At 37.4% G+C, this 14,572-nt stretch overlaps 1 protein-coding gene across 2 annotated transcripts in view; it reads right to left on the reverse strand.

The window, feature by feature from the left end:
• The window catches only part of ptc (protein patched), a 396,675-nt gene that overhangs the window by 276,446 nt on the left and 105,657 nt on the right, over positions 1-14,572 (reverse strand). For both annotated transcript variants that reach the window (XM_090385655.1, XM_090385656.1), the window contains exons 7-8: positions 10,319-10,411; positions 943-1,064 (exon numbers count right to left, since the gene is read on the reverse strand). In XM_090385655.1, coding sequence (XP_090241781.1) covers positions 943-1,064; positions 10,319-10,411 — 215 coding nt within the window. The remainder of the gene's footprint in view (positions 1-942; positions 1,065-10,318; positions 10,412-14,572) is intronic.

Genomic DNA, 14,572 nt, shown 5'->3' on the forward strand with positions numbered 1-14,572 from the left:
TTTTTTTTTTTTTTTTGCCCATATATGTAAAACACTTAAGGCAAAATTTGTCATAAATGATATGGCACACTATTGATCAGCTCATTATCCATCAGCTTGTTCTAACTTTCACGACATTGTCTCTGTACTCATGTCTCATTGGTATTTTATAATTGTGATTGAAAGCAGCCTTTATTAGTGTACTGACAAGGAACATCAATGTTTTGGCTCATATTTCTAGATATATTTCTAATGTTGGTTAGAGGATTTGCCAATCTATACATTTATACTCTTTGAAAATAAATTTGATGATATTAGTTACTATAACTAAGTTCTTTTATTAATTGTGAGAGGGCCCTATGGCATATCATATGTCAGAAGTGAAAAACCTGTAGAATATAGTTTGCCATCTTTTAAAGCTAACTAAAAAAATTACAGCTATAGTTCTTTAAAGATAAATTTGTAATTTCAAATTACAATTTTTATGTAGTGTTACTATGTTTTTTGTGAAAATAAGAATAAAAAAAAATAGAAAAATAAAAACTGATTCTCTGTTGTAAACCTGGAAAGTAGGCTGCTAAGGGTGGAGTAAACTAAATACCAATGGAATTCCTTACTTTTCCTTAGACGACACAGAAGAAGACAAATTTTAATTGGAAAGGGATGGTTACAGTAGAGAGGCAGAGAAATTTGCTTTCAACCAAAGAGTAAAATGATTGTGAAATAAACTTCCACCTGGTGTGGTTGAAGCAGGCAGTTTGAATAAATTTAAAAAGAAAAATTGGACAAATTATTAGAAGGGATGGCAAGTGAAGTGGATAATTTGTTTTTCTTTCTTTTATTTTGGCTGATTCTGTACAAGATTACTTCTTTGCATCATTTTGCTACTACTAATATTATTGAAAATATGGGCTGTAGAGTAATACTTTAATAATATATTAAAATTTTAAAAAATCAAAATACCTTACAATGTGACCTGTTTTGTTTTTGGTAACACCTCCAACTATTACATCTTCTGGCCAGTGCATGAATTTTGTAGCAAAACCATAACATCCTCCTGTTAATTCTGCACCTATATCAGGAGTCTAAAGTTTAGATGTAAAAGACATAAATCACATAAGTACTGTAACATCCTAAAACATGCTTAATTCATACTACAAATTTCATGTGGATTTCACATTTTTATAAAATTTCAGAAGAATACAAGAGTAACACTTAAGGAAAAGGAATGCTACAAGAAAGACATTTCCTTTACTTTAAAAATATAAAAAGGCAAATAACCCAACTTTTTTTTTTGATAAATATATTGCATCTGTTCCTTCCTTGGCAGCCAAATGGTAGATCCAAAAAACAATATAGTTAGGGAAGGACATTACATGGTTGTTTTCCATTAAGATTATTACTATATTTAATGCTACTCATATTACATGTGAAATTAATAATAGCTTATTAGGCTAACTGCCTAAACCACTATACATTAAGGTGACATTTCAGGCATTTTGCCAATACTCATCATCAAACTATGCTGCTGACAGAATCCTACTTGATGATATTACCAGAAACAGATGCACAATCAGGTTTCTGGCATTTAACACACATGGTGTGTGTGTGTGTATATATGTATGTGTGTGTATATGTATGTATGTATGTATGTGTGTGTGTGTGTGTGTGTGTGTGTGTGTTTTTTTTTTTTTTTTGATTTGGTAGTTGTTGGCGCATCGGCTTCTGTGGCCATATTGCACCTCCCAAGGTTTTTGGAGTACTTTGATCCAAGCCCGAGGCGGGAATCGTGTGTATATGTATGTATGTATGTGTGTGTGTGTGCACGTGCATGCACTAAGTGCCTTCCTAAAGGCAGACACTTAGCGCACAAATTGTTTTCGATACAGCTATTAATGTATTCTTTGGATTCAACTTGCTCATGGGTCAGTTCTGTATCTTTACCTATGTATTTGAAAGCCACCGTCAGAGTTTCTCATTATCAATCTTATTATCTACGTAAAGAAGATAATATGGTTCATCGCTTGCCAAGAGAGAGAGATTGACTGAAACAGGGCACATTGATCACTTGGCCCAGAATGTCATATTGTCCATATGCATGCCTCAGGCACCTTATCTGCATGAACAGTAAGCGAGGAAAAATGAAACTTACTAAATCCAACTTTGGTAAATGAGATGTAATTTTTGTGTAGACAAAGCCATTTGACTTGGATAGCACTGGAATGGTATTGTTCTTAAGTGATCCTCTGCAGCTATTATATTACACACAAAGATCCCGTCGACTTCGACATCAGGAAATGCAGTTCGTATCAATGGTGCATCTTTAGCAGCTGGTTTCTTTGTGTCATTTTCGAACCATAGACAATCACAAATGCAGCATACAGACCAGAAATAATTTTTCATAAATATCCTTTCAAACTCACGATGTGTTCTTATGTAAATAAGAGTCTGTGTAAAGAAAAGGATCTTGATTATTTAAACTCATCTGCTCTGCAATTGGAGAAATATTCCATTCTACATAATTAATATTCACTTTGGGTACATTGTTAGATAGAGCAGCACTGCTGGTTGAAGGCAATGCTAAATCTAAAGCTTGATTTTCTGTTTGTCTTTTACACAAGCTCAATAGCCTTTGTTGTTCTTACACACACACACACACACACACACACACACACACACACACACACACACACACACACACACACACACACACAGTGTGGCATTCGGTCCCTTTCACTGGTCAGAAAACTGTTGACGTGAAAACATCTATAGCAGCACCTAACAATGGAATGAATGAAAATGCAGATTGCAACAATACAAGTATGTATTGTTGCATTAGCATTAGCATTAGCATTAGTAGAGGCATTTGATGCAAGAAAGCAAGCTTATGCAGCATCAGCCAAAAAAAAAAAAAAAAAAAAAAAAAAAAAGTAACATAAATAAATAAAAATAACCACTTCCACTTCACCCCTCTGTTCGTTCGAAATACCTGTCCAGCTGAGCCTTAAACTTATTTAGGCTATCAACTTCCACGACAAGGGATGGAAGTCTGTTCCACCCACCAACCACCCGCTGGCTAAAGGCAAATTTCCGCACATCTATCCTACATCTGTCTTTCCTCAATTTGAATTTATGCCCTCTCAGGTGATTTTTCTGAGCTAGAGGAAGAATCCCATCAGCATTGAGCATGCTCAAACCATTCAAGGCTTTGTACACCTCTATCAGATCACCCCGCTGGTACCTAGTTTCCAGACACTGTAATTTGCAAAACTTAAGCCTTTCTTCGTAAGAGAACCCCTTTGTCCCATTCACCAATCTAGTTGCCCTTCTCTGTACTCGTTCCAGCAGCTCTACATCCTTCCTGAAATGAGGCCTCCAGGCCTGTATACAGTACTCTAGGTGTGGCCTGACCATTGCCTTATACAAGGGAATAATCACCTCCTTATCCCTGCTAGAAAAATTCCTATATATCATTGACAATACACCATGAGCTACTCTTGCAGCTCGTCTGCACTGCTCAGAGAACTTCATATCTGCCTGCACCACCACCCCCAGGTCCCTTTCATTCTCTACCACTGTCAGTGTAGTACCACAGAGTTGATATGTTGCTCTGGGGTTGCTGTTTCCCATATGTAGTACTTTACATTTGTCAATGTTAAACTTCATTTGCCACCTCGAAGCCCATCTGCTCAACCTTTCCAAATCCTGTTGCAGCAGCATAGTGTCAGTAGTGTCCTTGACAACCCTGCCAACCTTCGTATCGTCTGCAAACTTGGACATTAAGCCTGATATACCATCATCAATATCATTTATAAATACAGAAAACAATAAAGGCCCCAATTGAACCCTGAGGGACTCCACTAATAACATTAGTCCACGATGAGCAGTGTCCATTGATTACCACTCTCTGTCTTCTCCCCCTCAACCACCCCTTTATCCATAGCAGCAACTTGCCTCCAATGCCACACTGCTCCAATTTGTGCAGCAGTCTTCCATGTGCAACAGTATCAAAAGCCTTTCTAAGATCCAAGTATATAATATCAAAGTTATTCCCTGCATCCAGTTCTTTTGTGACTGCATCATAGTATCCAATCAAATTGGTCAGGCAAGGCTTCCCCTTAACAAAACCATGCTGTGTCCTAGCTATAACTGAAGTCTTGTCTAGATGATCCTGCAGTGCTTCTTTCACCAGTGCCTCCATTAATTTTCCGGGAACAGAAGTTAAACTCACAGGTCTATAATTACTTGTGTCAGCCTTTGATCCCCCTTTGTGAATTGGGGTCACATTTGCACATCTCCAGTCAATGGGTACCTCCCCTGAGTCCAAGGAAGCTCTCATAATTATGGCTAAGGGTTTGCTTACCTCCTTTGCTGCCTCCTTTAATATAACTGGATAGATCCCATCCACCCCAGGTGCCTTTCTTGTGTTTATCTTCAACAATTTCTCCTCCACTTTGCTCTCAGTTATTACAAGATTCTCTAGCTTACTGCTAGAGTTGAATACACCTCTGGCATTCCCCTCGCTGAATAACTCCTCATGTGTGAATGTCGATGCAAAATATTCATTTAGTTTGTTAGCTACCCGAGCAGGGTCATCAACAGTTGACCCATCCATCTCAAGTGGACCAATCTGATTCATCCCCTTCCTTCTAGAGTTTACATAAGTAAAGAACTCTTTGCTGTTTTTCTTCGCATCCCTTGCCAAGGATCTCTCGTAATCTGCCTTCGCCTGCCTAACCTCCTTTGTAACTTGGTTACAGATCAACTTGTATCTATCATAGGCGTCCGTGTCACGTGTTAATTTGTATGTATCCCATGCATTTTTCTTCTCTGCCATATGCCTTATTAGTTCATCTGACAACCATTTAGGCCTAAACCTTGAACAATATTTCTTAGTTGGTATGTAAAGCCTAGTAGCTTCCACAATAAGTTCTTTGAATGCTTCCCATTTTGAATTTGCTGTTGGCAATATCATCAGTTGATCCCACTGTATAGAATTTAAATACTGTCTCAGTCCATTGTAGTCGCCTTTACGAAAGCAATACCCCTTCCCTTTACCCCTAATGGTAGTTACCTCTTTGAGTAACTCCCACTTCAGCACACTGTGATCACTGCCACCAAGTGGTTCATTTATCTGCAGATTCTTAATGCATGAAGAATCACTACTGATAATCAAATCAAGAGTATTACTCCCTCTAGTTGCCTCCCGAACATGCTGATGTAGAAAACAATCATCCAATAAATCCACAAAAGCCTTGCTACTGTGTGAGTGACCAGCCCCCAAATTCCAGTCAATATCTGGGAAATTAAAATCCCCCATTATAAGACTCTCTGATTTACTGGCCCACTCTATTTCTCCGAACAGTTTCTTATTATACTCATCAGAGTCATTAGGCCTATAGCACACTCCTACTCTCAATTTTGATCTCCCAATGCTTATGTCACACCAAACTGACTCGACACTGCACTGTCCAGCGATGTCGACTGGCTTCACTTCCTTGGATTTTATGTGTTTTTTAACTAATAGCATAACCCCTCCTCCCTTCCTATCCTGTCTATCCTTTCTGTAGACATTGTACTCCCCAAATTCCAGTTCTGCATTTCTTATATCTGTGTGACACCACGTCTCTGAAATCCCCACAATATCTGCCTTTGATGTTTTGAGCAATACCTCAAATTCATCAAATTTATTTACTAAACTCCTAGCATTGGTGTACACACAAGTATACATGCACCTGTTCTTTTTCTTAGCTACCCTAACACAACCCATGTGTTTACTTGTACCCCAATGATTCCCAGCAGTCTCTGAAATATCCTGCATCTTATTTTCCAGGCTGCGGCTCATTCCAATAGAAGCAGTGCAAGAATCACTTTCACCTCTGCCAGTGGCTACTGTTAATCTATTAGTCCTTGTATCCCCCCAATCTAGCAGTTTTCCGACCCACCTAACATTGCCTCGATAGCATCAGCAAACATTCTTTCTATTCAACAAACGGCTATTGGCTTGGATTTCACTAACCTCTTCCAAAAGTTGATTCGGTAGTGTACGTAACACGCGTGTGATTAAACATTCCATCATTCATACTAAATATTTCAGAATGAAGTACGATGCTAATGTCACTAACGTTGATTCAGTAGAGTAAGTAGTGGGCATGAGCATGAAACGTTACATCGTTCATGACTTCAGTAAAGATGCTTTCACATAGAACATCTTTCGTGCATACAGGGTACACACTTTTTTTTTGGCTGATGCTGTATAAGCTTGCTTTCCTACATCAATTGGCACTAGTAATGCTACTAATACTACAGCAGACAGATACACAATATGAACCACTTATAAGTTGTTGGCCAAGGTGTGGCCTGACAATTTTGGAGGCTGCATTGGCTAAGTCTTCGTGGATATTAGGAAGATGCCAGTCCTTGATTCCTATACTTATTTTCTTTATCCACAGTAGATAAAGATATCTATCTACTGTAGATCAAAGAGAAGCTCAAATGGGATGAGCAAGAGGAGTACATATTTGACTGCCTAATTAAGGAGCAGCATCTTTCGCCTATGATGAAGTGAAGGTTTACTGGCATCTATACACCAGCTTGGAACTGGCAAGTTTCTGCTGCAAGATAAATTGTGATGATTCATCCATTATGAACTTTCTTGGCAACACAAACTTTCTCTCCTACTGTCCAGTTGTGATCTGATCAAAGTTTGATATAGACAAATGTGAAAAGCACTTGGCCCCACCCTTCAAGAAATAACTAAATATATTCAGCTTCTACATATGGAGTGTCTGAATTTGCATTATATGTTTTTGTAAGGTAGGTCTAGTACAGAGAACTGTATATTTTTAGTAAGTAGTAACTGCTGAATTCCTGCAGTGGCCCAGGTTCAGGACACAGACAGATGACAGCTGTTAAGTAACATCCATGACCATTTTATTTATTAAGATATGCAACTATTACTCAGTAGAGTATATTATTATTATTAGCCATATGGTGCAAGGAAGCCTGAGGCTTATGCTGCACCAGCCAAAAAAAAATCCCGAGTTACCGAGAGTGAGAAAGAGACAGACAGAAGTAGAAAGGAATCACCAAGAAAGAGAAGAATGATGATATCCAGCTCAGGACCCTGGGTGTGCCAAGCCCATACTCACCAGATGTGAGCCCCTGTGGATTGAGGTCAAGATGAAGACAAATTTGATGAGTTTGAAAAAATGAATTCGTTCCAAATTCTGATTACAGACAATATGAAGACCGAAAGTGGAAAAGGAAGAAATCGTTTTATGAAACACCAAAAGGAATTGGTACCAGCAGAACTAAATGCAAAAGATACATTTCAAATTCAAGTTTTTAGTGTTATCAATTTGATATAAACGGGTTCAGTGGTTAATGTGCCTAAATTTGGACGTTCTCAGACATCTGTGACAGAGGAGAATGAGATGACATTCATGAACAGTCCGAAAAAGTCCACGTGATGTGTGTCTCAGGAGCTATCTATACTGAGAACATCCTTGTGACACTTAATGAGTAAAATGAAATTGAAGCCGTACTGTCCAAGACTCTTACACAGCCTTTTGGAGGATGATTCAGACAGTTGCAGTTGTGAGATAATCCATAAACAAATTTTTGACCAACCAGACCTTCTTGATAAGATCATCCGGTCAGATGAAGCCTCTTTCAAGTTGGCAGGCCACGTGAACAGGCATAATTGTGTGTACTGGGCAGATGAAAATCCTCACGTGACTACCACAAATGAACCGAACCAGCCAGGCATCACTGTGTGGGGTGGGGTGGACTGCCCAGTGATGGTAACAATTACCTAAACATGTTGCGCAATGTGGTGATGACACAACTTGCAACCAGGACCGACTTCACCAAATTGTTCTTTCAACAAGATGGGGGCCCCTCCTCATTTTGCTTTGACGGTACAGAGCTACCTTGACACGAGATTCCCACGTTGGATCAGGCGATGTGGCAGCATTGAATGGCCTCCACATTCACCCGACTTGACAACTATGGACTTGTTTTTTTTGGGCCGTAGTAAAGGAGAAGATTTTTGAAAGAAAGCCCCACACAGTGGACGAATTGAAGGAGTTCATCTCTCAAGCATTTATCAACATTGGTGCTAACCAGAATTTGTGTGTTACTGTGTGTCACAGTGTCAGGGACAGGTTCCAGGAATGTTGCAATGTTGGAGGACATTTTGAGCACCTAAGAGACTCAAACATAAAAAACATAAAAAATATATATATATATATATATATATAAAAATAGTACATGAAGTTATGTAGAAGAATGAGAAATAGAAAAAGAACAGATTGATGCCATCAAATTTATGATTGAACATTACATCTGTCTGTATATAACATTTTTTTAATTATAATACCAACTGGATAAATTGGAGAATTTAGAATAAAAGTATTAGGGGTGAAAACTATACTCATTAGTTCAAAGGGCCAAGTATTTAGGTAACCTAAGTTGGACTTCTTTGTTATACCCTATAAATAAAATAAAATGCAATAGTAAAATTAAAATGATATAGCTAATTATAGATATGTGGATACATTGAATGGAACGTTAACCACTCAATATATCCCATCAATAATTAGCTGCAGCTATCTGTTTCTGTTTACCATTTGCCAGTTTTTCAATGTTCAAATATACTAAGAATTTACTATGAATATATTATCAAATTGGTTTAATTACTTTAATATACATTAAATTTAGGAGAAAACTGGCAGAATAACTGCTAGCCCAACAGATAGCAGTGAAAATTAATAATAAAAATAATGGAAGTGAATCATGAATAATATATGTGAGTACCAACTATTTATTTATATAGTGAAAAGGAAGGCTTATGCCTAAAATTAAGGCAAATAGGAAGAGGAATAAGGATAGTAATAGACCTCAATCTCCCACGAATTGCTCTAATAGATTTTGAGGTATAAAAAATTAGAGTTAGTAAGCAGAAAGCAAAAGCACATAGAAACAGCATATTATATAGATACTTGGGATTTACCGGGAGCGTAAATGTCCAACCTTTTAGTAAGGATCCTGGTATTATAGTATGTAGTGATATTTGATGTAAATTAGAAGAAATTTTACAAAACCTAATGTATAATAAATCCAATGAGGATTAGAAAATTATCTGATATATTAGAAGTCTTTTGAATAAGATATAAAATCAAGTAAAATAGAAAATACCTGATATATTGGAAAATATATGGATAAGATATAAATATAGAAGCTCCGTGGGAAATTATAAGCATAAATCCGCATTTACTTAAATAACAATTCAATTAGTTAATCCAAACTAGTTTTCTGTAAAAACAGAAATTAAATATATAGAAAATGAACTATACCTTCTTGTAGTGGACTACATAACTAAAAGGATTTATATCCCAGTTTGCTGCCCTTATATGATGTAGAAAGACGGCAGCACCCTCTCACTTTGATTATGTGAACAATTAAATGTTTAATTAATTTAATAACTGAAATGTGGGAAAATTAAATAATTAATGAAATTATTAATTGAACTACATGAGATGTTTTAACAATGCAGAAAAATAGTAGAATTAGAAATTAAACTTTAAGTATTAGAAATTTTGTAAATATAAGAAAATGCAGTAAGATAAGGCCAAGAAAGATAGCAGCACCCACTTATTATTGGTTACTTTAATACCAACTTGAATAAATAATTAAACAATTATTTCCATGGAAGATAATGATAGAAAAATGTTGTAATTGGTACCAAATGAAAATGTTGTAAAAATACTAGCAGAAAATAACAGTAAAAGTATATAACAGATGTGGATTGAAGAACTGTATCTATTACAGAAAACAACCGCAAATGACATTTATTTTAACTCACTTTAAAAAGAAATTAGCCGGTATCCTGATGAGTGAATAATACTATATATTTAAAAAATTAATTACTGCCCATAGAACAAATATAGGTACAACCTTTCTACAGTGTAAGCTATATGTAATATGCACCAAGGGAAGTGCCTAATTATAGAAATGAAATGCAATAAAATAAAATTTTTTTTTTTTTTAATATTAACTGCATTTGGAAGGGAACTACTGTGTGCCAGGAACCCCGGAGCAACTCTGCTCACCAGGCCTTAGTAACACATTTTTATAATTTGTGCAACGGTTAGTGGTATCACCACAAACTTAAATCCTAATTCAATGCAATTTCATTTTTTATATTATACAGAATTATATATATACAGAATCACTGCATGTGTATCATGGTGTAATCACGCAACAAATTTTCTCTTGATGGGAATAATCTACACAGATAAGTTACTTTTAAAAACATGATTAAAATAACACTTGCCTGTCGACTGTGTTTGTTTGGTGCAGTTTCGGGACACAACAAGTCTTCTGGATCTAAACATGGTTTTTCTTGGTATGCTGTAGTAATTCCTGCCTAAAAGAGGAATTATGCAGAGCATTTCCATTTTTGCATTATATCATTTTAGATGTGGAGTGATGGTTTTAAAAATTAAACATTTACTAATGCTGAAGCAATAAATAAATTACCAATTATATTACAAACCTGATTTGCAATAAAAATAAATACAGGGCGGAACATATCAGTTAACCAAGAAGAGATGCAATTTACAGAGAAATAAATTACTAGAAAACAAAATTTAAATTCTTTCTGCTTTGAATTATCATCTGCAGCCAGTTCCTTAAAAATGTGGCAAATCTCTCTCAATTATTGCTCCATTGCACTTGTATCTCCTTTTTCTAAAACAAAAAAGAATTACATCAACTCAAACTTTCATCTGATCAAGGGTTGCCAATACATCTGCCAGCATAGACCCATTGGGAATATACTGGCTTATGTTACTCATTATTAGATGAATTTTATGGAAAAAATATGGTAAAATGCAAGCAGTTACTCTTGACATTTCCAAATTCCACTGATTGTGTTTGGCATAAATGTCATCTTAACACACTCATTTTATGGCATGCCGACTGATTTTTGTTGCAATTAGGTATCCAGTTCCCTCTTTGAATGCTCAATATGGTGGACTGCACTATCTAACTTCTCCAACTAATTCTTATGTTCCCCAAGGATCAGTTCTTTCTGCCACTGTTTTCTTCTTTTATGTTAATGACCCAGTGCAAATCCCATTCACAGTTTTCCTCAGATAGCACATTACATTCCTCCATCCCATTTGAGAAGCCTTGTTTTGCAAAAAATAGCTTCAACTTCTCAAATACTCACCTCAATTCCTTAAATGCTGATCTATAGTAATCCTCCACTGGAGAAGGCAAGAAGTCAGGGTACTCAGCTCAGCAGGCAGCATAGAGTTGTTGATAGACAGAAGGTGGAGTGATGACCTTACCCAAATTTTTAATGGAGAAGTCGCATTATTAAATGAGCATGCCAGGGTGGAAGTAGTTGATTTGTTGAGTGGGCAACATTGTCTATTGTGATATTAAGCCCTCTGAGGAGCTCTTGGACACTGATAAGATACCAAAGGAATAGCTGGCAGTCTGACAGAGCGTTTCCCATAGTGGCTCGAAAACAGATGTCCATGTAGGGTTTTATGGCAGGGATTTCAGTTTAAAAGTATATTTTAGTGACAACTGCTTTCATCCCAGGGACAGAGGTCCCTGTTTAGATGTATAAACTCTGGACAGGGGATGGTCTAAAAACTCCAGTAGCAATGTGGATGACTGGAAGTAGTTGCCATTGCAATATGTTGTTTCTTGCTGATGCACACACTTGAGACCTATAATCTAAAGTTAAGTACACAATATAGGCAGAGTAAGGTGCAGCAGTCTGCTCCCTAATTATTGGATGAATAATTAGGGAGCAGACTGCTGTACCCTAGGAGGCTCAATCCCCTTGTGCACTTTGTCCACAGTTGACGGATATATGGAAGAAATGTCAACTTATTTTCAAATATAAGTCCTAGGAATTTCATCTCCGGTACTACTGGAATCATGTTTTGTCGAAGCATGAGATCAGGTTCGGGGTGAAGTTTCAGTGTCCAACAAAAGTGAGGCGATGCTAATGGTTTCAGATTCTCACCTCAGAAGAGGTGAGAATCTAAAACCATTAGCCATTGCCAGAGTTAGCGTGGTCAATTGAGTGCTGCAATTGCCTTTCGATACCTCTCACGTTGCAAGACTCTAAAAAGATGAAGTCATCAATGAAGAGGGCACTGTTTGTGGGTGGAGGAAGTTATTCAATAATAAAATTAATTTGATAGTTAAAAGCGTAACACTAAGAACTGAACCTTGGGGGCCTCCCTCCTCTCTGAAAAAAGAGGAAGAGAGAAAGGACCCCTCACAAATTTGGAATGTGCAGTTCAATAAAAAAAAAAAAAAAAAAAAAATTTAAAAACGGCTATATGACCCCTAAGACCAAGATTATAGATATCTTTTAGAATTCAAAATCCAAACAGTCATATGGTGTTTGTATATAAAAAAAAATTGACACCAGGTGCTCGTGTTTAAGGAAAGCATCTTGGATAGAATTTCCATTCTTATTAAATGGTTCGCATGTTGACCATTTAATAAGGTCAACACTCTACCTTATTAAATGGTACAAGGTACGATGTAACTTCCAAAGGAAGCCACATTGTACCTTGGAAAGAAGGTCATTAGTTTCTATATACCACACGAGGCAGGCATTGACTATCCTTTTCAGGATCTTGCACAAGTAACTTTTCAGAGAAATGGGATGGTAATTATTGTGAATTTTGGAAGTCCTTTCATCGCCTAGAGAAAGCAAGAACAATTACTTTATTGTCCAGAAAATGGTTGTCAAGATATATTTTGTTATACAGACAGAGCAGCCGATCCATAGATTCAGGGGAAAGATGTTTGATCATTGCATGATGGATGTAGTCTGGCTGGGATAGAGAGAGTGCCGTTTTCATTTAATATTCTGTGAAAGGCTGGTTATATGCCTCAGTTATTTAAAGATAACTTCAAATGATGTTTTTTAGCTTTTTGTTTGGGGGTAAGATGTTCTTGTTCATATTCCAGCATGACCACCAGGTCAGTGGAGCTTACAATAAATCATAAATACAAATTGTAATCGTATTTAGCAGTCACGGGCTTGAACCCAGTCACTCAAAGAGTGCATGCTCCTGCACTCTCATTCTTGATCACTCGGCTACATCATGTTTCGGCAGACACTGGCGAATGTCTCCCCCTGAGTGTGTTGGCAACTACAGTTGGGTCTGCAATTGCACATCCATTGTGTTCTAGGATCGATGTGGTGTGCAATATATATCTGACCTTCATTTTCCAGACTTTGTGTCAGATGAGTTTAAGTGACACCGTCTGGGTGATGAAAGATGTAAACTGACTCTGACATCTAATATAATATGCTTTGGTGTATGCATGTTTGAAGGCTATCAGGTTATCTGTGGTGGGTAGCAACAGAATTACCCCCACACCTTGTTTTGCACCTTTCTTGCTTCTGTACGTTCAGCATTCTACCATGGTTTTGAGAAAGGTAAGAACTGTGTTGAAGTCCTCGGAATTGCAATTGCCACTGCCTGGATGATACTTTCTGTAACATACAAAACTGCATCATTAATTGGCTCTGTGCTGGCTATGGTGTATCTAACAATGCAAGATGTTTGAAGAAATTCCAGTCAGCGTGGTTGACCTTCCACCATGGTATCCTAGATAGGTGGCATGGTCTCTCTCTCTATAAAGGGTGGATATCACAGGGAAGTGATCACTACCATAAAGGTAGTCTTCATAGTCTTCATCTCCCATGTAAAAACAGGGAGGAAAGAAGGGAAACATACAGAGACGTCAACTGCAGTAAATGTACAGGTAGACATGTGCAAAAAAGGTGTTAGTTCCCACATTTAGAAGAGCCAGGTTATTGATTTCCAGTATATGCTCTATTGTCCAAACCCTTTCATTGATGCCTGCATTACCCCACAGAGTATTATGTCCATTAAAATCCCCTAGTAATAAAAAAGGGGGAGACAACTGCCTAATGAGATCAAGGTCTACCTAGGGATGTCGTTCCCAGGTGGCAAATAGATGTAACAAACAGTTAAGAGAAACCCTGTTATTCAAATTGCAGCAGCCTCGTTGGTGGTAACTGGTGTAGCATGAAATGGGATATGGTTACCCACAAGGATAGCAACTCCTCCACAGGCAGGTCCAACCCCAGCTCTGTCTTTACAAGTAATTGAGCAGTTATGCAAGTGAGGATCCTTGTTTGCCTTTAGGTCTACTGTAAGCAAAAGCACATTGGCTTGTGCTTACGGAGGAGGGCCTTGATGTCATCACAATTCTGACAAATTCATGGCAGTTCCATTGTAAAAATTTTAAATGTGGCCATTCTAAAGCATTTAGGGCATAAGCCTCAAGCTATGGGAGAGTCTAGACTATGTATAAATATAGGAGTTATACTTCATAACTGTTTTGCCATCATTGCATCACTCGGGTACCTACACACCCACCAAAGAAGGGCCAAATAACCCTGAAACGGTGCCGTCTGGGTGGTATAAGTAATAATGTTACTTATTCTCATCTGAGAATAAGTAACATTAGTCTTCTTCTTAGGTGAAGCTTTACTTATTCGAAGTAGTGCAAT

The sequence above is a fragment of the Mastigoproctus giganteus genome, chromosome 12, assembly GCF_048544385.1.
Source record: "Mastigoproctus giganteus isolate SK-2022 chromosome 12, ASM4854438v1, whole genome shotgun sequence".
NCBI classification, from domain to species: Eukaryota; Metazoa; Arthropoda; class Arachnida; order Uropygi; family Thelyphonidae; genus Mastigoproctus; species Mastigoproctus giganteus.